The 25,675-nt window shown below is 37.3% G+C and overlaps 2 protein-coding genes across 7 annotated transcripts in view; one reads left to right on the plus strand and one right to left on the minus strand.

Moving 5' to 3' along the window:
* The window catches only part of GAP43 (growth associated protein 43), a 323,409-nt gene that overhangs the window by 252,370 nt on the left and 45,364 nt on the right, over nt 1–25,675 (minus strand). The window contains exon 4 of one of the 6 annotated variants that reach the window (XM_081572064.1): nt 21,184–21,261. The exons of the other annotated variants lie outside the window; for them this stretch is intronic. The gene's annotated coding sequence lies outside the window, so the exon portion shown is untranslated. The remainder of the gene's footprint in view (nt 1–21,183; nt 21,262–25,675) is intronic. 6 annotated transcript variants of the gene reach the window in all.
* The window catches only part of LOC145538978 (uncharacterized), a 225,031-nt gene that overhangs the window by 99,121 nt on the left and 100,235 nt on the right, over nt 1–25,675 (plus strand). Inside the window, exon 5 of the mRNA XM_081572069.1 lies at nt 22,483–22,722. Coding sequence (XP_081428195.1) covers nt 22,483–22,722 — 240 coding nt within the window. The remainder of the gene's footprint in view (nt 1–22,482; nt 22,723–25,675) is intronic.

The following is a 25,675-nucleotide window of genomic DNA, read 5'->3' on the forward strand; positions in this document are numbered from 1 at the left end:
AGTCAGGGAGCTTATGGTTTGCTATCTTCATTCACCAGCTTGGCCTCCATCTTTATTCATATTGATAAGAGATTCCCCTTGAAAATGGTGCAGCAATAATGCTTTATAAATGGCTATTAGCTCTGAGTAATCCCTTAGGAAAAAACACGATGCAGCCACAGAAAGAGCATTAGGAAAACAATTTTATATGACAAAACTTAAATGAATCCATATATAATTTGTCTATTAAAGTATCTTCAACATCAAAATTAAGGTAATAACATATCCCCACTGATTCTCTAATTATATACAGGCAGCATAACACAGGTATACAAGGAGATCTGATCCCTAGATAAAATTGTGAAATGAAATAAATTTCCTTGGTATTCTCCACATCTTCTCCCACACTTGCTCCCACATCTTCAAGTTAACTATTTTGCCTTTATCTTACTCTTAGGGAATAATTCTCAAGCAGACAGGAATGAAAACTCACCCAATACAGAGCCAAACACAAGGTCTCCTTCTTTCAAAGTTTTCAGAGATGCATCTACTTTTAAAATACAAGCTAATTAACACACTTGATGGTTAGACAGCATCACTAACTCAATGGACATGAATCTGAGCAAACTGGGAGATAGGGAAGGACAGGGGAGCCTGGTGTGCTACAGTCCATGCAATCACAAAGAGTCAGACATGACTTAGTGACTAAACAACAACACACCTGAACCTCTGATTTTTGAGTTGTTAAAATCTTAGATTTGGATACCTTATGTAAGTCCTCAATTGGCACCTCAAAACTTAATCACAGGGAAAAAAGTTTCCTCAATTTTCCTTCCCCTTAATATTCCTGAAAAAGACAAGCAGATGACAGCATTAGCTGTCTTTAGTTATCAATTAGTAATGGGTGGTCACCATCATTAAGTTACTCCTCCATCTGCCTCTACCAGGGTAGTATATTAAGTGCCACACAGTTTTGTCAGTTCTATCTCCTGTTTCCACTTGCAGAGAAGTTTTCCTAAGTACTATTATAAGTGATAAATTAAAAATATATAATAACACATGGTCCCTTCCCTAAAGAAAAGTTAGTCAATTTTCCATTTCCATTGTTCTCAGATAGAGACTAGCAAACATGTTTGAAAAGACCCAGATAATGAATATTTCAGGCTTTGTTGACCAAGAGGCAAAATCAAGACTATTATTCAGGTACTCATATGACAAGAAAGAAAACAAATTTCCACACATATTTTATTTATGAAATTAAAAACATTATTTATAAACACTGAAAACTGAATTACATATGATTTTTATGTGTCACAAAATGTTTTTTTTAAATTTTTTTCCCTCAACCATTTAAAAATATAAAACCCATTCTTTGCTTGTGGTCCTATAAAAACAGACTGAGAGTGTGGGTTAGAGAAGGGAGGGCAGGAGTGGTAGATTTGGCTATAGCTTGTCAAAATATCTGTTTTAGGAAATATTTAACATAGAATCTATTAATCTAAGTTTCTAACTTTAAAAGGAAATAACATTTAATATCAAATATCTTTGAATTGGGTACCCATGATCTGTGAGATGCAATAGATAATGTACAGAATACTTTTATCAAGACTATATGGAATGATTGCAGCTATAAAAGGCTAAATTAAGTCATCAGAAGCAAAAAAAAGGAAATGTGTACAGGCTCAGATAAGAAGATCAGCGGTAGAGGGTTGAAGGAATAAGAGAAAAAGGTAAAGGAGATTAAGAGGTATAAACCTCCAGTTATAAATAAGTCATGAGGACATAATGTAGAGTATAGGGAATATTGTCAATTGTACTACTAACTTTGTATGGTGACAGATGGTAACTAGACTTATGTGGTGATCATTTTGCAACGTACAGAAATATCAATCATTATGTTTGTGTGCGTGTGTGCATAGTTGCTTCAGACCTGTCCGACTCTTTTTGACCCTATGGACTGTAGCCCACCAGGCTCCTTTGTCCATGGGATTCTCCAGGCAAGAATACTGGAGTGCATTGCCGTTCTCTACTCCAGGGGATCTTCTTGACCCAGGGATTGAATCTGCATCCTTAGATCTCCTACTTTGGCAGGTGGGTTCTTTACCATTAGAGGCACCTGGGAAGTCCATGTTTGTGTATCAGGGATTAACATAGTGTTATAAGTCAATACTTCAAAAAAAATCAAGCATACTCATAGAAAAAGAGATTAGATTTACAGAGGTGGGGGAGGGGTCTCAGGGAGGGGGAATTGTTACAAGCAACTAACTTCTAAAGATGCAATGTATAACCTGATAATATAATTATAACTGCTATTGTTTTATCAAAGTTGAAAGAGTAAATCCTATGAGTTCTCATCATGAGGAAAATAGGTGTCTTTATTTTCTCTTATTTTGTATTTATACGAGATGGTGAATGTTCACTAAATACTGTGTTAATAATTTCATGATGTACGTAAGTCAAATCATTATGGTATACACCTGAAACTCAAACACCATTCCAATCAATAAAATTGGGGAAAAAAAGAGAGGACCACTGGTAGGCCTGATTGTCAGAGGTGTTAGTAGAACTTGAAACAGTATTAGGACTTTTTATCCTTGTCGTCTCTCTGCTTCTCTCTGAGTGTAGATTCCATTCTAAACTACTGCAGAAGGGTCTTCTCCACAAGGTGGAGAATATACCTACAGGCAGCATTAGGCTCAGGTGCCAGCTTGTTTATCTCAAGGGGATGGTTTTTCTGTGGTTGGCTCAGTACATACAGTCCCAGGGAGGACCACAGCAGCAGATGCTGTCAGAACTTCACCCATATCCCCTCAGGGTCAGGTCTATTTTTTTTTACTATGCACATGTCTCCCAGTGAGTTGTCACTCTCAACAGCCAAAACCTGCACCTCTTTATTGGAAGACTAGCCCTCAGACAGCTGGAACTAGCTTGCTCCGCCCACACAAATTTCCAGAAGTGTCTGGAGATTTATGTCCCTGTCAGATCGTCTTTAAACAATGACTGACAGGTGTGCGGATAGTCTTATCTCCCTTACCCAAAAGTGAAGTGTAGCCTACACAGTTTTCAGAGCTTTCTTATGGGATTGAAACAAAGATATCTATGTAGGAAAGAGTTAACACAGTAAGACTGAAACTGCTAGCCTTAAAAAGGTCCACTTGCAAGGCTGGCCCTTGGTTGGTATTTGGGAACTGGGATTTCAGAAGGGTCTCCACTATTTCCTGATAAGAGTTACTGTACCTAAATTGTACAAACCACGTGGTTCATGCTGAACACCTGCTCTCCTTCTGGGAGTTTGGAACTTAGGTTAAGTGCCAGGCTGAGGGTGCCAGCCCCTAAGAAAAGGCTTGGGCACTGAGCCTCTAATGAACTTCCCTGGTTGGCAATGTTTTATATGTGTTGTTACAATCCATTCACTGGGGAAACTGAGTATTTTTTGTGTGATTCTACTAGAGGAGGATTCAGGAAAGTTTATGCCTGGTCTCCTCTGAGCCTCTTCCTATACATCCCTTTTCTTTGCTCATTTTGCTTTGTATCATTTCACTGTAATGAATCATAGCTGTGAACCTGATTATATACTGAGTCCTGTGTATTCTCTTAGTGAGTCAGAAAACTTGGGAGTGGTCTTGGGGACTCCTGACATAGCATCCTTCGTAGGACCTTGCTTGGTATTCTTTTTCCCCAATACCATATCCTTCCTCTCTAAATTTCCTCTAGATGCTTCTTGAAATATTTCCTAATAAATCATTTTCACAGTACTCTTCTCAGGGTCTACTCTTGGGGAACCCAATCCAAGACAGGTTCTATTTCAACCCTTAAGTAATGACTGTGATCAGGAAAACAAGGTGTTCTGATTGTCCAAATATTGACCATATGCTCATATGTGTTGACAGGGAGAAAAGGACCTTTTCACCAGAAGTGGGTGAAAGAGAGGGCAAGTGCTGCACAGACACTAAACCACAGAAAATGTGGCCTTTGCCTAGATTGAAAGACTTGTACACTAACATAACATGAAGTTCTTGAGTGAATATCCTCATCTAAAAATGCCTTTCATTTATTGATCATTTTTTTACAAAGTGAGATTTTATTACTTTATAATCGGTACAGTATAGCTATAGAATATGCAATTAGAAAAAACTTAAAGCCTTCTTGAAATTAAGGTGCTTGCTCTTTTGCAAACTTTGCTCCTAGCTAAGTGACTTGTAGCCCACAAACAGCTTTTCAGCACCTAACTCAAGTTTATACCTTGGAAAAAATGAAAAGTTACTATATCACAAAGTTTCAGTGGAAATTCTGAACATTAAATCTGTAAAATCCAAAGATATATTGTACCTCATTTATTAAGCCAAAGTCCCATCATGAGTTTACTGATCTTGCAAAAAATAATGCTAACTAGATGGAATGTCAGTCACATCTGCCAGGTACATTCCCATATCCATAAATATTTTCTCAACAGGTGCTTTCCTCTACCTTTCAGAAATATATTCCTGGAGCATCTTCCCTTTTATGTTTTTCTCAACTAGGGTTTCTTTTATCCTTATGTTTAAATGTCTGATTATAAAATACATTTACATTAAAAACATTTCAAAAATTATAAACATGTGCCGAGTGTAAGGACCAGTCATTCATGATCTCACCTACCAGAGATAAGCGCTGTTAAGGTTTTTTGATAAATAAAGATGCGTCTGCTTACTAAGAAAAAAGGTTCATATGAATAACACACTTTGTAATTTGCCCTTTTTTGCACTTAAAAAATGTCAAAGGCATCTGCCTGGGTCATAATAATTGCACAGAAATCTACCTCATTTTTTATAATGGCCTTATAATATTCCATGTTATAACCATCACCATTTATTTAACTATTTCTATATTAATAGTGGTATTTAGGTCGCTTCCAATTTTTATTACCCAAACAATTGTTCAATAAAATATCATGGTACACATTTCTTTAAGAATTAGTAGTAATATTACTGTAGGATAAATTCCTACAAGTTGATTGACTGTAACAAAATATATGGGGCTTCCCAGGTGGCTCTGTGGTAAAGAATCTACCTGCCAATGCAGATTAGATCCCTGTGTTGGGAAGATCCCCTGGAGAAGGAAATGGCAACCCACTTCCGTATTCTTGCCTGGGAAATCACATGGGCAGAGAAACTTGGTGGGATACAGTCCATGGGGTCACAAAAGAGTTGGACATGACTTAGTGATTAAACAAAAACAACAAAATATATGCACATTTAAATTTTGAGAATAATTTTGAAATTGGCTCAAAAAAGGCTAGACCCATTTTAATCCCCTCAATAGTATACAAGAGTGTTGAATTCCTTGTATCTTCACCAATGTTAAGTATTTTAGGCCTCCAAAAACTTTTCCACTGTGAAAAGAAAAAATATCTTGTACTTTCAATTTACATGTTTTGATGTGTCTTCAAGTATCTTTTTAACTGTCAGTTATTTACACATCTACCTTAATACATTAACTTGTCACATAAGTTTCCTATTTTATAAATAGACTAATAACTTTTTTCTAATAGAAGCAATCATAAATTTTCAATATTAATCCCTTATCATTCATGTGTATTAATAATACTTTTAATCTTTTCATTTCTTCTTTACTGTTTTTAATGCCATTGATTGTTTGTTCCAGACACTCATTCAATTTGTTCATTTTACTCTCATGATTTCTCACTTTGTTGTCATGTTAACAGGGCTCTCACCTCCATATTACAAAAATATTTCCTTGTATTTATACTAAGACTGGTAAGATGCATCTTTTTCTTTGTATCACTTTACTTCTACTTTGAAGCTTCACCTTTAAAATGTGTCCCTTATCATCAAATCCCACTTAATCATCACTTAAGTCTAGCTAAGTACATTTCTTTCCTTTCATCTTTGCTAAAGCCAATCTTCCATTCTCATAAATTCCTTATCTGAATTTCACCCAATTTACCTAATTGGTTCTTCTCTATCCATCTTAGACTTAAGGGAGTGAGCATGCTTTTTCGAGTACAGATTCATTAATTAAACGCAGAAGTTGAGTTCTGCCCTTTTCAGATAATGCTTTCTTTCCCAGCTAAATTAATGGGGGCCATGTTTCTTGCCCTATCACACAAAATTTCCAATTTACATTCATGTCTCTGTTTCCTTTTTGATATATCACGTATGCCCCAAATTGAAACACTGTCCTCTGTCTCTACTCTTGTAGAGACCCACCTCAATTGGGTACCACCTCTTGGGACATCTAGTTGCTAGCCTATTAGTTTCTGAAAACTAAGTCCCAAACACTGGATGGCTTAAACAACAGAAATTTATTCTCTCTCAGTTCCAGACTCTAGGAGCTCAAAATCAACATGTTGGCAGCGTTAGTTCCTTATGAGGGCCCTGAGGGAAAAATCTGTCCCATGCCTCTCTCCTGGCTTCTGGTGAGTTGCTAATGATCTTTGGCTTTCCCTGGATCACTGAAGCATCACCCCCATCTCTGCCTTCATCTTCACATGGTGTTCTCCCTGTGTGCTGTGTCTGAGGTTCCCCTTTTTTATAAGAATATCAATCATAGCGCTTTAGGGGCCCACCCTACTCCAGTATGACCTCATCTTAACTACAAGGATATATTACTGTGCAGGTTAGGGCTGTGGACAACTGAAGCTGATCCAGATGTCTTGGGGAATCTCTGAGGGTCCATGGAGAAGAGGTCTGAGAAATGCCCACCTGACAGGCAAAAGAACTACGTATTAATTCATAAGCTCTCATTCTTTCATATCCTATTTAGTTCAAGGTTTGCCCCATCATGTGTGTGTGTGTGTGTGTGTGTGTGTGTGTGTGTGTGTGTGTCAGAAAGGCTGAGGAGATTCTGTACGTAGCCCCATGAGCCTAGGAGCCACAGATCAGAAAGTAAGAAATATATGGTGAAACTGATCTGAGATGCTGTCAGATTATACCTTTGTGCAGCTGGTTGCTGCAGCAATGGCTAAAGTAAATGGGTGAGGCAATATGATGTGACATGGGGCATTAGAGGTCCAAAACAAATGGGAGAAAATATAGGGTTGTCTTAAAATCAGTTATATATCTCTAAAGCTCCTGTTCATAATCTTTGCAGGGAGAACAAGAAGTATCCTGAAGGGAGGTCCTTTCCAGCACAGAAAAGAAATGGACAGTTTCATGGTACAACATTTGGAAGTTTTATTAGTCACAATGACATATAGAGTTTATGTCATTGATGCTGGTGGGGTCTTTACAGTCAGTCAGGAATTAGAGTTTAGGAGATTAGGTATAACCTCAAGCCAAAAAATATGAAGCCATCCATAAAAATGTCTTAATAAAAAAGTCATAAATGTTGAAATTATCAGTGGAAATTGCAGAGGAAAAAAAGAAAGAAGCTAAATAAAATAAAGTAACATTTATATTTAGAGTTTGGAAAGATGAAGCATTAGAGAATGAGTCTTAAGATAGATGAAATAACTCGGGGAATCAAAGGAAGACTGGTTATAGAAGTTAAGAAAAAATAGAATTTTGAGGAAGAGGCCAAAAATGTCAAATGCTACAGAGCCACAAAGCAGTTAAAGGAATTGAGTGTAACTAAGTCTATAGTTATGGGTTGTCTATGCTGGTAAACCAAGGGGAATTGTTGGAGCAAATATCTAGATGATTCCATAGTATGTGTATTGATTGCCTGAAAAGTATCCAGTACTTCACTTAGTCTGTCACCACAAGAAACTTATGTTATAGTTGGGAATGCAAGAATAGAACATAATGTCAGACAAGAATACAGTAAAATTAAGTTAGATCTAGTTAATGTTTTAAGGGCTTAGAGAGGGAACTATCTGTATAGTATACATATATATGTGTGTGTGTGCCTGCACGTGTGTGTGTGTGTATGTACAGTGTACAGGTGGCACTAGTGGTAAAGAACCTGCCTGCCAATGCAGGGGACATAAGAGATGCAGGTTTGATCCCTGGGTTGGGAAGATCCCCTGGAGGGCATGGCTACACACTCCAGTATTCTTGCCTGGAGAACTACATGGACAGAGGAGCCTGGTGGGCTATAGTCTGTTGGGTCGCAAAGAGTTGGACATGACTGAAACGACTTAGCATGCACACATGTTCCATCATTTTTAAGGAAACTTTTTATTTTGAGGTATTTGGACGGTTAAAAAAAAAGTTGCAAGAAATTATGCAGAGAGATGCCATGTGACCTTTGCTCAGTTCCCCTAAATTCAAACATCTTGCAAAGCTATGTTACAATATCACAACCTGGATATTGACACAGAACATTTCCATTCCTTTTATTGCTGAGTAGTATTCCATCTTCCACCACCCTCTTCCAACTATACAAGAGAAGACTCTACACATGGACATCACCAGATGGTCAATACTGAAATCAGAGTGATTATATTCTTTGCAGCCGAAGATGGAGAAGCTCTATACAGTCAGCAAAACAAGATCAGGAGCTGACTGTGGCTCAGATCATAAACTCCTTACTGCCAAATTCAGACTTAAATTGAAGAAAGTAGGGAAAACCACTAGACCATTCAGGTATGACCTAAATCAAATCCCTTACGATTATACAGTGGAAATGAGAAATAGATTCAAGGGATTAGGTCTGATAGACAGATTGCCTGATGAACTATGGATGGAGGTTCATGACATTGTACAGGAGGCAGGGATCAAGACCACCCCCAAGAAAAAGAAATGCAAAAAAGCAAAACGGCTGTCCGAGGAGGCCTTACAAATAGCTGTGAAAAGAAGAGAAGTGAAAAGCAAAGGAGAAGAGGAAAGATATACCCACTTGAATGCAGAGTTACAAAGAATAGCAAGGAGAGATAAGAAAGCCTTCCTCAGAGATCAGTGTAAAGAAATAGAGGAAAACAATAGAATGGGAAAGACTAGAGATCTCTTCAAGAAAATTAGAGATACCAAGGGAACATTTCATTCAAGGATGGGCAAAATAAAGGACAGAGATGGTATGGACCTAACAGAAGCAGAAGATATTAAGAACAGGTGGAAAGAATACACAGAAGAACTATACAAAAAAGAACATCATGACCCACATAATCATGATGGCATCATCACTCACCTAGAGCCAGACATTATGGAATGTGAAGTCAAGTGGGCCTTAGGAAGCATCACTATGAACAAGGCTAGTGGAGGTGAAGGAATTCCAGATGAACTATTTCAAATCCTAAAAGATGATGCTGTGAAAGTGCTACACTCAATATGCCAGCAAATTTGGAAAACCCAACAGTGGCCACAGGATGGAAAAGGTCAGTTTTCATTCCAATCCCAAAGAAAGGTAATGCTAAAGAATGCTCAAACTATTGTACAATTGCACTCATCTCACATGCTAGTAAAGTAATGCTCAAAATTCTCCAAGCCAGGCTTCAACAGTACGTGAACTGGGAACTTTCAGATATTCGAGCTGGATTTAGAAAAGGTAGAGGAACCAGAGATCAAATTGCCAACATCCTTTGGGTGATTAAAAAGCAAGAGAGTTTCAGAAAAACATCTGCTTTATTGACAATGCCTTTGACTGTGTGGATCACCACACACTGTGGAAAATTCTTCAAGAGATGGGAATACCAGACCACCTGACCTGCCTCTTGAGAAACCTGTATGCAGGTTTGGAAGCAACAGTTAGAAATGGACATGGAACAACAGACTGGTTCCAAATTGGGAAAGGAGTACATCAAGGCTGTATATTGTCACCCTGCTTATTTAACTTAGATGCAGAGTACATCATGAGAAATGCTGGGCTGGATGAAGCACAAGCTTGAATCAAGATTGCCGGGAGAAATATCAATAATCTTAGACATGCAGATGACACCACCCTATGGCAAAAAGCAAAGAAGACCTAAAGAGCCTCTTGATGAAAGTGAAAGAGGAGAGTGAAAAAGTTGGCTCAAAGCTCAACATTCAGAAAACTAAGATCATGGCATCCGGTTCCATCACTTCATAGCAAATAGATGGGGAAACAGTGGAAACAGTGGCTGACTTTATGTTTGGGGGCTCCAAAATCACTGCAGATGGTGATTGCAGCCATGAAATTAAAAGACACTTACTCCTGGGAAGGAAAGTTATGACCAACCTAGACAGCATATTAAAAAGCAGAAACATTACTTTGCCAACAAAGGTCCATCTAGCCAACCAAGGCTATGGTTTTTCCAGTAGTCATGTATGGATGTGAGAGTTGGACCATAAAGAAAGCTGAGCGCCAAAGAATTGATGCTTTTGAACTGTGGTGTTGGAGAAGACTCTTGACAGTCCCTTGGACTGCAAGAAGATCCAACCAGCCCATTCTAAAGGAAATCAGTCCTGAATATTCATTGGAAGGACTGATGCTGAAGCTGGAATGCCAATACTTTAGCCACCCGATGTGAGGAACTGACTCATTGTAAAATATCCTGATGATGGCAAAGATTGAAAGTGCGAGGAGAAAGAGGATGACAGAGAATGAAATGGTTGGATGGCATCATTGACTCAATGGACATGAGTTTGAGCAAGCTCCCAGAGTTGGTGATGGACAGGGAAGACTGGTGTGCTGCAGTCCTTGCTGTCAGAAACAGCTGGGCATGACTGAGTGACTGAACTGACTGACACCTCATAATCAACAAAACAAATGCTGGTTCTTTGAAAATACCATTAAATTGATAAACTTCTAGTCAAGTTAATCAGGAAGAAAAGATGGAAGACAAATTATTGATATCAAAAATAAAAGAAGTTTTCATTATTTCTGATTCATAGACATGAAAAGAATAATAAAGGAATACTGTGAACAACTCTATAACCAATGATTTGATAACTTAGATTAAATGGACCAGTTCCTTTAAAGATACAAACTGAAAACTTAATAAAATTTTATTTTATAAAATAAATAACTTTATAAAAGTTTTATTTTATTAAAGAATAAGAGAAAAATAGACAATCCTCACCAGCCTATATTTACCAATTAAACATATTAAACCAATAATTAATAGCAATTAATAGCCTTCCAAAACAGAGTACCAGGCCCAGATGGCCCAGATCATTGAAGGAATGATACAAATTCTACCAAATGTTGAAGAAAAAAATGGTAGCAATTCTCAACAATCTCTTCCAGAAATTAGAAGCAGACAGCACTTCCTATTTCACTCTATGAGACCAGCATTACCCTAATACCCATACCAGATAAAGACATAATAAGATTGGAAACTATAGACCAATATAGATGCAAAAATCCTCAACAAAATATTAGCAAATAAAATCCAACAATATATAGAAAGAATTTAAAACCACAACCAAGAGGAATTTACTCTACTTATACAACACTGGTTCAGCATTTTAAACCATAGGATTACATCAATTGGTAAAGAAAAAGTATTTGACAAAATCTAAAGCTTATTCATTACAAAAATTCTCAGTAAAAACTAGGAATAGAGAGGAACTTCTTCAAGTCTATAAAGAATATCTACCAAAACCCTGCAGTTACATCATACTTGATTGTAAGAAGCTGAGGAACTTCCCTCTAACTGAGAAAAGGCAAGGATGTTTCCTCTCCCTACTCCTACTGAACATTTTACTAGACGTTCTAACCAGTCCATTTAGACAATAAAAAGGGCGAAATGTAAACAGATCAAAAAGAAATAAAAATGCCATTGTTCCCAGACAACACAACTGTCTATGCAGAAAATCCCTAAGAGTTAAAAATGGAAAAAAAAATTGGAACTAATAGGTAATTATAGCAAGGTGCCAGGATACATCAAATATACAGAAGTCAATTGTTTTCCTTTCTACAGGCAATGAACAATTGTAATTTGAAATTAAGAACACAATGCCATTTAAAATATCAACAAGGATGAAAGCTCCTGCATGCTGCAAGGAGAATCCTGCATGGTGCTACTAAGACCTGACACAGCAAACAAATAAATATTTAAAAGTTTTTTAAACAAAACAGAAATGAAGATTGGAATTCTTAGCAATAAATCTAAAGAAACATATATAGGATCTGTATGTAAGAAACTACGGAATTCTAATCAAAGATCTAAATAAAAATACCACATTTAAGAATTAAAAAACTAAATATTGTTAAGAAGTCACATATTTTCAACTCCTCTATACATCCAATACAATTCTAATCAAACTCCCAACAAACTGCTTTGTAAATATCTGTAAAGTGATTCTAAAATTTATATAGAAAGTCAAAGACCCCAAATAGCCAATATAATACTCAGTTCAGTATCACAGTCATGTCCATTTCTTTGTGACACCATGGACTGCAGCATGCCAGGCTTCCCTGTCCATCGCCAACTCCAGGAGCTTGCTCAAACTCATGTCCATTGAGTCGGTGATGCCATGCAACCATTTCATTCTCTGTCATCCCCTTCTCCTCCTGCCTTCAATCTTTCCCAGCATTGGGGTATTTTACAATGAGTCAGTTCCTCACATCGGGTGGCTAAAGTATTGGCGTTCCAGCTTCAGCATCAGTCCTTCCAATGAATATTCAGGACTGATTTTCTTTAGGATGGACTGGTTGGATCTTCTTGCAGTCCAAGGGACTGTCAAGAGTCTTCTCCAACACCACAGATCAAAAGCATCAATTCTTTGGCGCTCAGCTTTCTTTATGGTCCAACTCTCACATCCATACATGACTACTAGAAAAACCATAGCTTTGACTGGACGGATCTTTGTCGGCAAAGTAATGTCTGCTTTTTAATATGCTGTCTAGGTTGGTCATAACTTTCCTTCCAAGGAGCAAGTGTCTTTTAGTGGCTGCAGTCACCATCTGCAATGATTTTGGAGCCCAAGTAAATAAAGTCTGTCACTGTTTCCATTGTTTCCCATCTATTTGCCATGAAGTGATGGGACAGGATGCCATGATCTTAGTTTTTTGAATGTTGAGTTTCAAGCCAATTTTTTCACTCTTCTCTTTCACTTTGATCAAGAGGCTCTTAAGATTTTCTTCACTTTCTGCCATAAGAGTGGTGTCATCTGCATATCTGAGGTTATTGATATTTCTTCCAGCAATCTTGATTCCAGCCTGTGCTTCCTCCAGCCCGACATTTCGCATGATGTATTCTGCATCTAAGTTAAATAAGCAGGGTGACAATATACAGCCTTGATGTACTCCTTTCCCTATTTGGAACCTTTCTGTTCCGTGTTCATTTCTAATTGCTACTTCTTGACCTGCATACAGATTTCTCAGGAGGCAGGTAAGGTGGTCTGGTATTCCCATCTCTTGAAGAATTTTCCACACTTTATTGTGATCCACACGGTCATAGGCTTTGGCATAGCCAATAAAGCAAAAGTAAATGTTTTTCTGGAACTCTTTCGCTTTTTTGATGATCCAACATATGTTGGCAATTTTATCTCTGGTTAAAGAAGAACAAAACTGGAAGACTGACACTATCCAACTTTCTGTTTTATAGACTTATTATAAAATTATGGTTATCAAGACACCACTTTTTTGAAATAATAGGTACAGTGACAAATAGATCAGAATAGGGAGCCCAGAAATACTGTCAACTGATCATTGAAAAGGCAAAAAGGCAATTTAATAGAGATGAGATGAAATCTAGTCAACAAATGATGTTGAACAATTGGCTGTTCATTTGCAGAAGAAATTAACCTAGACATAGATCTTGCAAGCTCAGTCATGTCTGACTCTTTGCTTCCTCATGGACTGTAGCCTGCAGGCTCTTCTATCTGTGGGATTTTATCCGCAAGAATACTGGAGTGTGTTGCCATTTCCTCTTCCAGGGGATCTTCCCATCTCAGTGTTCTAACCTGTATTTCCTGCATTGCAGGCAAATTCTTTACCACTGAGTCATTGGGGAAGCCCAGCTCTTACACTTCTACAAAAAATTAACTCAAAATGGAACATACACTTAAGTGTAATATTCAGAACTATAAAATTTGTAGAAGGACACATAAGAGAAAATCTAGGTGACACTTGGTTCGGTGATGAGTTTTTAGAAACAACAAGAAAAGTAAGATCCGTTAAAGAAAAAAAATAATAAGCTGGATTTTATTGAAATTAAAAAACTCCGCTCTGTAAAAGACACTGTTAATAGAATGAAAAGACATGCCACAGACTGGCAGAAAATGTTCATAAAAAAACATATCTAGTAAAGATCTTGTAACCAAAATATAAAAAGAATTCTTAAAATTCAGCAATAAGAAAACAAATAATCCAATTTAAAAATCGGCAAAAGGTCTGAATAGGCACCTTACCAAATAAGGTATACAGATGGCAAATAAACACAAAAAGATACATTATAAGGCATCAGGGAACTGCAAATTAAAACAACAATGAAATACCATTACACATCTGCTAAAATGGCTAAAATCCAAAACACTGAGAACACCAAATATCCATGAGGAATTGGAGCAACAGGAACTCTCTTTCCTTGCTGGTGGGAATGCAGAATGGTACAGCTACTTTGGAAGACAGGTTGGCAGTTTTTTTATGCATCTCAGTGCAGTCTTACCATATGATTCAGCAATCACACTCCAAGATATTTACCCTCATTTGAAAATCTACATTCACACAAAAACCAGCATGCAAATGTTTATAGCAGCTTTATTCATAATAGCCAAAAAACAGAAGTAACCAAGATGTCATTCAATAGGTGAATGGAAAAACAAACTGTGGTATATTCATAAAATAGAACATTATTTAGGAAAAAAGAAATGAGCTACCATAAAAAGACATGGAGGATTGATTTTAGCCCTCCTGTGAGGTCATTATTTCTTAGTTTAAGATTTTAATTATATTCATAATGTTATTTATCTCAAGTACTCTCAGACTGATCAAAATCTAATGAGATGTAATAAGATGTATTATTTTTATAAAAAAAGATGCAAAAATATCTGGTTATATTAGATATACAAATAGAACCTATTGAGTCAAAAAAAAAAAAAAAAGACATGGGGGAAACTTGAATGCAAATGGCTAAGACAGCCAATCTGAAAAACTTACATGTGATCCCAATTATATGACATTCTAGAAAAGATAAAACTATAGAGACTATAGAGCCATCAGTGGTTGCCAGGCAATTGGGGGAAGGATAGAAGGGTTGAAAAGGTGGAGCATGGGAGATTTTTAAGGCAGGGAAACTATTGTATATGACACTAGATATTATGTCTTTTTTAAAAAACTTATAAAACTTTAAAGCACAAAGAATGAACATTAATGTATGCAAATTAAAAAAAAAACAGTCTAGGAATTTAGAAAAGCTCATAAAGGACTGCAGATTGTGACAAGTGGACCTGTTTTATTAATGTATGAAAGAAGCCTGAAAAGAGTGGGTGAAAAAGTGCTGACTTAAGCAACTTTGTAAATGAAGGGAGTCTATAAGACTAGAGGCAAAAAGAACTTCACGTAAGCTCTGTACTTTGGTTGATAAAGTTGTGTCCCATAGCAGTATGGGTTACCAAGTCTGAAACTATTGGAATCAATTAAGTAAGTGGATGGTGGTTGGTGGGAACCAGGTTTTTCAACATTGGAGTGGAAAGATCTAGACAAACAGGAGGAGGAGCCTAGAATAATCCATGTGGTAATATATTAAAGTTGGAGACATCAGTATGAACCTTCATTTAGCTTAATACAGATATAGATGATTACATATAGAAATAATTATAGATACATGTATATATCAATACATAGGTTAAGATACAGATATATTTCTTTGCTATGTCAGATGACAGTGTCTAGCAACAGTGACATACCAGTGACATGATCATACTTAGCATCCAGATCTTGTCCTCTAACACCATTTTCCAGTAAGAAGAACCAGGGATCTTTGGAAAAGTGGCTGATTCTTGTACTGAGGCAGGACATAAAGATATGCCTGGAAATTCTTATAGTACCAGGAAGCGAGGGAGTGCTCAAAACACAAACAACACCCCTACATTGATGGAAACATATTGAACAGACACAGAGGCCAACTGAAAGAAGCCCCAATTTGAGGAAATAAAAGTGCTTTTGGACTATAACACAAAATAGAAAAGAAATATCCATAAGTTTGTACTGATATAAATAAATGATTGAGTAAATTAATAAAGAGAAAAGACAAATATCTCTTTCAAAAGAATTCCAAAAAGTGTATGTAGATAATCTGCCCTTGAGGAGGGTCCATAAATTCATATTCCCTATGTGTGGGTTGCACGTGGTGACTTCTTTCTGAATAACACAAGTTGAGAAAGGGGAAGAAAGGCAGTACCTTTACAGTGGAAAAACCTGAAAAACAATAATGCTTTAGCTAAATGAACAATATCATACCAATAGTGATGAACCATGCTAATAGTATGTATCTTTGATATGATGTGGCTTCCCTAGTAGGTCAGACTATAAAGAATCTGCCTGTGATGCAGCAGACTCAGGTTCAATCCTTGGATCAGAAAGATCCCCTGGAGAAGGAAATGGCAACCCACTCCAGTATTCTTGCCTGGAGAATTCCATGGACAGAGGAGCCTGGCGGACTACAGTGCATGGCATCACAAAGAGCTAGACATGACTGAGTGACTAATACTTTGATGTGATGTGAAGAAACTGGCATTCTATCTCAGGTTTTCCTTCCTCCAAAATACATAACCCCAGTCTAACCATCAGAAAAACAGACAAATTCTAGTACAGGGGAATTCAATAAAACACTTGACTAGTGCTCCTCAAAACTGCCAAGGTTATCAAAACCAAGGAAAGTCTGAGGAATTAGCTTAGTCAATAGTAGCCTAAAGTGTTGAAAGTGCTAGTTGCTAGATTGCGTCTGACCCTTTGCCACCCAATGGACCATAACCAGCCAGGCTCTTCTGCCATGGAATTCTCCAGGCAAGAATAATGGAGTGGGTATCCATTTGCTTCTCCAAAGGATCTTCCTGATCCAGGGATTGAACCTGAGTCTCCCACATTGCGGGCAGATTCTTTACCATAGCCTAAGGAGATATGAAAACTGTAATATGGTATTGTTATGGGATCCTAGAACAGAAAAAAAAAAAAAAAAGACATTTGGTAAAAGCTAGGGAAATATGAATAAACTGAGGGGCTTTATTAATACTGATGTATCAATACTGGCCCATTAATTGTGGCAAATTTCCACATTAAGGTAAGATGTTAACCGGGGGAATTGAGTGTGATGTGTATGAGAACACTGTGCTATCTTCTTAAATTGCCTGTAAATCTAAAATTGTTCTTAAAAGTAAAGTCTGGTCTGAAAACTAAGTGACATATAGTCAAAATTTTTTAATTAGTTAAAAAATTTGAGGGGAGAGAAAAAGGAGCAAGCCTCGTTTTGAAGTTGGACAAATAACTATAGAACAAAATAGTTCTACATACAAAGAGTTGGCTACAACTTAGAGACTGAACAACAACAACAAAATACGAAAAGTCAAAGCAGAACAAAAAATACATGAATAATGGAAGGGCATTAACAAAAGAAAAGACATCCCAAATGGAAGAAAACATAGAAAACTACCAGTTTAGCTGAAGAATAGTTCTGTATGGTAAAAAAAGAAAACAAAAAAACACAAAACCAGAAATGGATTTACACTCAGCTGAACACTTTGAGTGTCTAATTTAAAAGGTTGGTAACTTATTAAGAGTTACAGTATTTACACTGTATCAATGCTCTTTAAGACCAATAGTTTAAATAAAGCATATTATTTTTTTACTCAAATTCGGGACATCTAGAAGAACATTACTGAGCAGAGAGTTAATACCATGGTTAGACAAGATAAATGAAGCATTTTGGAATAGGTCTCAAAGAATTCTATCCCTAAAGTTATAGGGAAAAATGTTTTATATTTCAGAAATAAAACTTAAATTTTAGAGGCTAATATAAAGTCAATGTATAGGGCTGATTCATGTCAATGTATGGCAAAAACCACTACAATATTGTAAAGTAATTAGCCCCCAACTAAAATAAATAAATTTATTAAAAAAAATAAAGTCAATGTATAATGTTTGATTATTAATATTTCTCTTGTTTATATAACCTGTGCTACAAAAGTATAATGTCATTTTAATAAAAGATCAAGAATATCAAGGTTTTATCCAGGTTTCTTTCACTCAAACAAAACCCCCAAGTTAAAAAAAAACAAGTTTCAAATGCTTACATAGTATCTTAAAAAATAGTTACCTTGAAAACCGTATAGTGACTCAATACAGGGCTTTTAAAATTATATTTGGTTAAAGCACAGATTTGGAGTCAAATAGAACTGAGTTTTAAACCTGGCTTCACCATCTACAACTTATGTGACCTTCAGTGAGTTACTTCACCTATTTGAATCCTATTTTTCCTCTTCTGTAAATGGTACAATAGTTTTTTCCTTAGTTTTCTTACAAAATTTAAATGAGAAAATATGTATGTATCTCAACTTCTGCCACATAGTAAGCCCCAGTACAAAACACCCAATGTCAGGTATTTTAAAATAATAATTAACAAGGCACTTAGGAGAAGGGGACAACAGAGGATGAGATGGTTGGATGGCATCACCGACTCAATGGGCATGAGTTTGAGCAAGCTCCTGGAGTTGATGATGGACAGGGAAGCCTGGCGAGCTGCAGTCCATAGGGTCGCAAAGAGTTGGACCTGACTGAATGACTGAGCTGAACTCATAAATGCTCTAAAATAGTATTCTTTATTTTGCACCATGTCTCTCTATATGTGAATATAAAGAACTATCTTATAAAAGGCATGGGTGAAGACACATCTACATTTTATAAGCCTCACTCAGCAGAACTTTGAACTTCTAACGACCTTAGCCATCATTCTCAGATGGCCTCCTTTTCCTTTGGTCTTTATGATAAATAAAAGAACACAACATTATTCTCTCCCATCTCACCCTGTAGCTAAGATGCTACTGCTACCTCTGCCTTGCAGGATATGGTGTGGAGTAAAATGCAATTAATGAAGGAAATGTTAAACGCACTTTGATTCCAAAAATATAGGGTGATAATTCAAGTTCAAACTTGTTTTCAAAATGCAGCACCTCAGAAATAATGAAATTGTGAGTGGTGTGAATGAAAGGAGATATCACACCAGATATTCTACACAATCAGTGCCATTTTTATAATCAGGGAAAGACCAGGTTTCCAGAACCTGTGAACAGTATTGGATAATCAATAAGCGAGCATCTATGGAACCAGAGGTTTATCTAAACACCTCCCCACCTCCCTTTTTAAGCATTTGAAATCCAGTGTCTATTCATTGAATACCCGGAAGCTTTTCTTCCATATGAAGCAATTACAAAGTCTGGGCATTAGTATAAGCGGACATTTTTTATTTTCAGTTGCAGACTAGCAGCCATATGTTAATCTCACAAATTTATAAGGACATGGGTACACAGGTGGTGATTGCAGAACACAAACATGGGTAGGAAGAAGCTTAGGTATATTGAAAGAAAGTCTATTTGTTAACTAAAGAAGAAGAAAATGGAAACATAAACAGAGAGAAAATGTAAACTTATGAAAAGATTATCTTTAAAGAGGTAATTAAGGAGATGTAGCAAAAATAAGAGTATGTAACAGAAGGCTTGACATTGTCTGTACCCAGTCACTTATGTGTTGTGTTTGAGACATAAAATACCAAAGAGAAAAATGAGCAAAAGAAGAGAGCGTGTGTGTGAAGGGATACTACATTCTTAAAATTGAAGCAATAAATTATACCTGGAATCGCCTCAGAGATCTGTAAATAGGAAACTGAAAACATTTTCTTCTATTTATTTTATAAGTATAATAAACTTTACTAGCTTTTAGTATTGGAAACTTGTGCAATATTTATAGGCTGCTTACTTTCAATGTTATTCAGGAGATAGTATCAGGAGGCTAATGAAAAAGAAAATTAGGGTGGGGTTAGGGGTCATTTTTGCTCCTATCCAACAATCGAGATTAATCATAAAGATTTATCCTTTTGCTTCTTGGCCCATTCACCAGAGCCAATAGAAGATGCTGTCTAGCCAGTGATATAATTGGGTGGTTCACAGGCAAACAGTTTCCTGGCCCTACAGAAGGTCATTACAGATAGACTCCTTGCACCAACACAATAGCAGCTGTTCTTGAGGCCTCCAATGAGGAGACATTAATAGAGGAGTGACTGAGCAGAAAGAGATGGCTTTGTGTCATGTGGCCGGCAATACATGTTCTTTGCAAAGCAACTCTCTCGCAGAACTCTTCAACTACTTGTCAATGGCAACAGTTGATATGCACTCTAGACCTTAGGTTTAGACTTTAGAACACTTAGAAGTGATAAGGACAGTTCATCCGGGATTTGAATCTCTTCATAAAAACAAATTTCAAGTTGTGGAACAAGGGCTGTATATTTAAGACCTAGGCATTCTCAAATAACCTTTACAAAATTCCTCCCAGTCATTTCTGGGGTGTCAAAACCTTCCTGTCAAGCACTACAAATTTATGTAGTCTTCATAGATTTCCCAAACTTTGAAAAGCTATACGCGTAGCGGAGAAGACTCTTAAGAGTCCCTTGAACTGTATGAAGGTCAAACCAATCAATCCTAAAGGAAATCAACCCTGAATATTCATTGGAAGGACTGATGCTGAAGCTTAAACTCCAGTACTTTGGCCCCCTGATGCAAAGACTGACTCATTGGAAAAGATCCTGATGCTGGGAAAGATCCAAGGCAAAAGGAGAAGGGGGTAGCAGAAGATGAGATGGTTAGATAGCATCACCAACTCAGTGGAGATGAATGTGAGAAAACTCCAGTAGATAGTGGAGGACAGAGGAGCCTAGTGTGCTGCAGTCCATGGGGTCACAAAAAGTTGGATATGACTTAACTACTGAACAACATGGGTAATGGCTGCTTCTACCCCTGAATCTTTATACAAGTTTGTACACATTGGTCAGCTGTTTTCACCTTTTCTTACCATTGGCACTGTCTTGCTGTTGTCCACATAGCAACATCCCTCACAATTTTGTTTCAAACTGTTTCTAAATCTCTCTTAAATATATGTATTGCTCATATTTTAATAAAGATCAGTGTTCTAATAAGTTTAGGAGATTCAAAACAAACAAAAAATTTTGCCTTAATATTTTATACTGCTACTGGGAATTTTAAAAACAATTCAAAAACAGTACTTTAAAACCTCAAATTCTTTGACAGTCTGCTTTGCAGAGAATTAAAGTTAAACATAAAAATAGAAATTTTTATTAGAATAAGTAATGAATATGTTCTATGAACCCAATCTGGAGGCAATTTCAGAGGGAGATCTAGACAGAAGCCTTACTTGGTGTTATGGAAACATCTGGAAAGGGTATCATGTACCAGAAATCCATGGCCAATGGTCAACTTCAGGTCAGTTGGTCTGTGCAGAAACAAATGTTGTACATGGGAATTGTATAAGACACTGTATTTCAAGTCTCACATACTGGAGTAGAATTGGGCTGTGCTGTCAGTCAAACTAATAGTTCCTGAGATTCTAGACAGCAAGAACAAAGTTTCCATACTACTCTGATACTGCACCTGAGAACTACATGGAGAACAGAAAGTACACACACATATATTTGGCTGTGCTGGGTCTTTGTTGCTGCGCGGGGGCAGTTGTGATGAGCAGGGGCTCCTTTCTAGTTGTGCTGTGTAGGTTTTTCATTGCAGTGGCTCCTCTTACTGCAGAGCACAGGGATCTAGGGTGCATGGGCTCAGTAGCTGCAGCTCCTGGTTTCTAAAGCACAGGCTCAATGGATACAGTGCACAGGCTTAGTTGCTCTTTGGCATGTGGGATCTTCCAGACCAGGGATTGAACCTGTGTCTCCTACATTGGCAGGGGGATTCTTTACCACTGAGCCACCAGAGAATCCCAAGAAGAAATATATTTAATGAAGTTTTTTGATCTTGTTTTTGCTTCTTTTTTGTTGTTTTTTATTTTATTTTGGATGGACAACTGCACACATCCCTGAGAGTCCACTTAACCAAAACAATCAGGGTTGTTTGAAAGGGAGTGGAAGGCTGTATTATATCCTCCACATTTCTGGTTCTTTTAAGACAAAGTTCTTAATCTCAGGTCCATTCCAGAGTCTCTAAGCTCCAAAAAATTAGGATCTGTGCTGGAATTTGGATCAGCTATTTGAGGGGAGATTTGTGAAGTTAGTGGGGAATCCTGTTCGGGCCTCTGCAGGTTCCAATCAATCCTGGGAAGCTGGCAGGTCTGATTTCATCCAAATTCCCATTAGAAAAATCCTCCAGGAGGGCAGGGAATTGTATGAGTTTCTTTTTCAGTATGCTGTATGGCCAATATCTTCAGCTCAATAAATACTTGTTGAATGAATGAATAAACCTCATGAACTTTCTGGGAGTTAATAAGAAAAGTTAATTATATCTCAGGATTCCTGGGAATTGTGAGATGCCCTGCAGGCTACAAGGATGGCTGGTTTGGGAAGGAAATGTTGGTAAGTACAGCACAATTTGATGGGGTCACAAGCAGGCATTATTAAGAATACAGCAAACATAGTACATGTTTTTAGAATACATACATTTAATACATTAGTAAGTTTTGGTTCATATTATGTTTTTTCTTTTTTATTGCTAGACTGGAGAACAAAAGGGGCTTCCCTGATGGCTCAGATGAATCTACAGGTAAAGAATCTACCTGCAATGTGGGAGACCTGGGTTTGATCCCTGAGTTGGGGAGATCCCCAGGAGAAGGGAATGGCTACCCACTCCAGTATGCTTGCCCTGAGAATTCCATGGACAGAGGAGCCTGGCGGGCTGCAGTCCAGGAGGCCACAAAGAGTCGGAAAGGACTAATGCACACAAGAGAACAAAAGGGGTAAGATTTAGTAGGTAACAAGAAAAGGCAAGGCATATATGAAAATCACTTCTCTTTTGTTTTTAATTTGGCAAGTATTTGAAGACCTAAACAGTAGAGATGGTTTTAATGAATTATCTTTTTGACTGTTTGACCAAGCTTTTACTAAAATTACACCAGGTTAGGTCAAGTTCAACCAAATGGCACAATAACAGACTGTACAGATATATAACTAGACGGAGACAATTGTCTGTTGTTTGGGACTGATTTTTCTAACATAACCATTATCATAAAGCCCTTAGCCACTTCGTCTAGCTGATGGGCCACTTCTATCAAAATGGCAGCTATTAGCTGAATTCTTCTTAATGTTGCCTGGTGGCTATTCTTACCTGAGAGGTTGTCATGTTTTTATTTTCACCGGGCAACAGATGTGTTACTCCAATGAGAATCTTCAATCATCCATAAACCACATGTGAAGAACACTAAGGCACCCCGAAAACAACCATTGTGACTTGAAATATACTAGTCCATAGTAATCTAGTAGAGTGACTCTGAAGCACTGTATCAAAGCATTAACAATCACAAGCTTGGAGCACCTTCTCCATTTAAAGAGAATTGCTCCTCCAGACATTTGTTTTTTCTAGCATAACCTATGACTCATGCAGGTTCCATACAGCTGGTGCCATCACAGTGGAAAAGGAAACTTCAGGAATATGTAGGTCTGTAGCATGCTGCAGCTGTGTCAGTTTCAAATGTTATATAACAAACCTGGAGTTGGCAGCAGTCTAAACGCCTTCTCATCATATCCATATGCACAAAGTTCTGGGTTACCATTGCTGAAGGTCTGTACATCTAAATTTTGTTCATACAAATTACACAAATTAGAAGTGTACATAATAGAGTTATGCCTTTATGACCTTCATAATCAATACTGTATTACATTAAATCTAAATGTTACTTGATGATTTAATTTAGAAACATAATTTTAGTCATCTACTCTTTAAATTATCTATTTGGTCAAAGGATGTGAGTAAATATATGGATACAACCATGTTTAAGTCTATAGAGCTTAGGCAATAAGTATAGCCAAATATCTGGCAATATAAAAAAAGGGAAAATAAAGAATGAGTCTATGAACAATATTTAATTGGAATGCAATTCACTGACTGACTAAAACTGATAAATTTAGTGAGAAAGTCAAATTCTTGGTCATTTGATACCCAACAGCAACTTAGAAACAACTAGGTATTTGTCTATATTCTTCACCTATTAATCCAAACATTTGGCTTTCTGACTACATATTAACATTATAATAGCTATGGCTACTACATACACACATGGTCAGCCTTGTATGGAAGTAAACAAGAGTGATGATTTCAAAACAACCATAACTTTGAGGCCAACATGAAGTCAGAGGAGACTGACAAGCAGGGTGGGAGTATGCTTAGGCTTGTCCTGCCTACTTCAAGTGACTTTGGTGCAGTTCTGCCCACCAGAGCTTTCAAGCCACATGTGACCTGTAGTGTTTTCAGTATTAATATTTCAACCTCTCCTGCTGCTACTGCTGCTAAGTAGCTTCAGTCGTGTCCGACTCTGTGCGAGCCCAAACAGGCTCCCCCGTCCCTGGGATTCTCCAGGCAAGAACACTGGAGTGGGGTGCCATTGCCTTCTCCAATGCATGAAAGTGAAAAGTGAAAGTGAAGTCACTCAGTCGTGTCCGACTCCCAGCGACCCCATGGACTGCAGCCTACCAGGCTCCTCCATCCATGGGATTCTCCAGGCAAGAGTACTGGAGTGGGGTACCATTGCCTTCTCCAATTTCAACCTCAGGAAATTACATTAGGTGAGCTCCTAAGGAGGCCTTAGGAGTCTGAGGCCATTTTGGCTAAGAGAATTGCAAATGTAGCTCCCAAATCACTTTCTGAAAGGGACACGCTCCAGAGCCAACTGTGTGTGACTCAGTCCATTTCATTAAGCAGAATTTCCCTTTCATCCGTAATTGATTAAATAATAATCCAAACAGCTGTACCCTTCTTGGACCCAGATAAAGTGCCATAATTCTTTGTACTCAATCTCTACAGTTCCAGGAAATCACTTCACCTAATCATTGTTCTGTTTAATCTCATTCAGTCTTTTTAAAATGTTGGTTAGAACAGCCAAACTAACTTTTCAATTACTCTAAGGAGCATCTGCCATATTTACCAGCAAAAGAAATGAAAGATGTGTTTTAGAAGCCAATGAGTAGATCTTGAAGGCTCAGATAGTCATCACCATTTTAAATTTATTATTTGTGAAATAGCAGCTACTTAGTGCAGGGATAGACTTAGAAAAAAGGCATAGATCTTAGTCAAGAAACTAATGACCTATGTCAGACAGACAGAGCAATTTAATCATAAAATACATCTGCAAAAAGGTGGATCTTAAAACTCAGGTTGAAGTTGTGCCTTGGATTTTTTTCAATTTGGAAGGGGTAGTGGAGGAGAAATTTTAATGATGGAGGATCAATGAGGCTCTTCACCAAGAAAATGAAGAATTGAGTTATCCAGAAAGATTGGAAACTCTTTCATGACGTTATGCACTGATTTCATTCCTAGAATTTATCACATCTTGCTCAATAACATGCTGATTATATCATATCTCCCTATCCTGTTCCAGAGTACACACAATATATGTTGATTTTCTTGAACTCAGAGGCCAGTTCTTCTTATTAGAGTACATGGTATATATCTCAGTGAATGCTGGTTGGATGAATAAATTAAATAAAGTTTAGTCTCTCAAGGATATCATGTACTCTGGGGACATAATAAGTCCTGAACATTTTTGTTTTTAAATGTGTTAAGAGGACAGGCTTGAGCAAGTAGTGTTAGCCTATGGACAAAAAACTATCAAACAGAATCCCAGTAAGGCACAGCATATAGGGATGTTGTTCTATGTTTTAAAATGCAATTTATTTTGTCATATTTTGTTGATTTTT

Source organism: Giraffa tippelskirchi, chromosome 2 (genome assembly GCF_054371585.1).
Source record: "Giraffa tippelskirchi isolate mGirTip1 chromosome 2, T2T-mGirTip1v1.2.pri, whole genome shotgun sequence".
Lineage (NCBI taxonomy): Eukaryota > Metazoa > Chordata > Mammalia > Artiodactyla > Giraffidae > Giraffa > Giraffa tippelskirchi.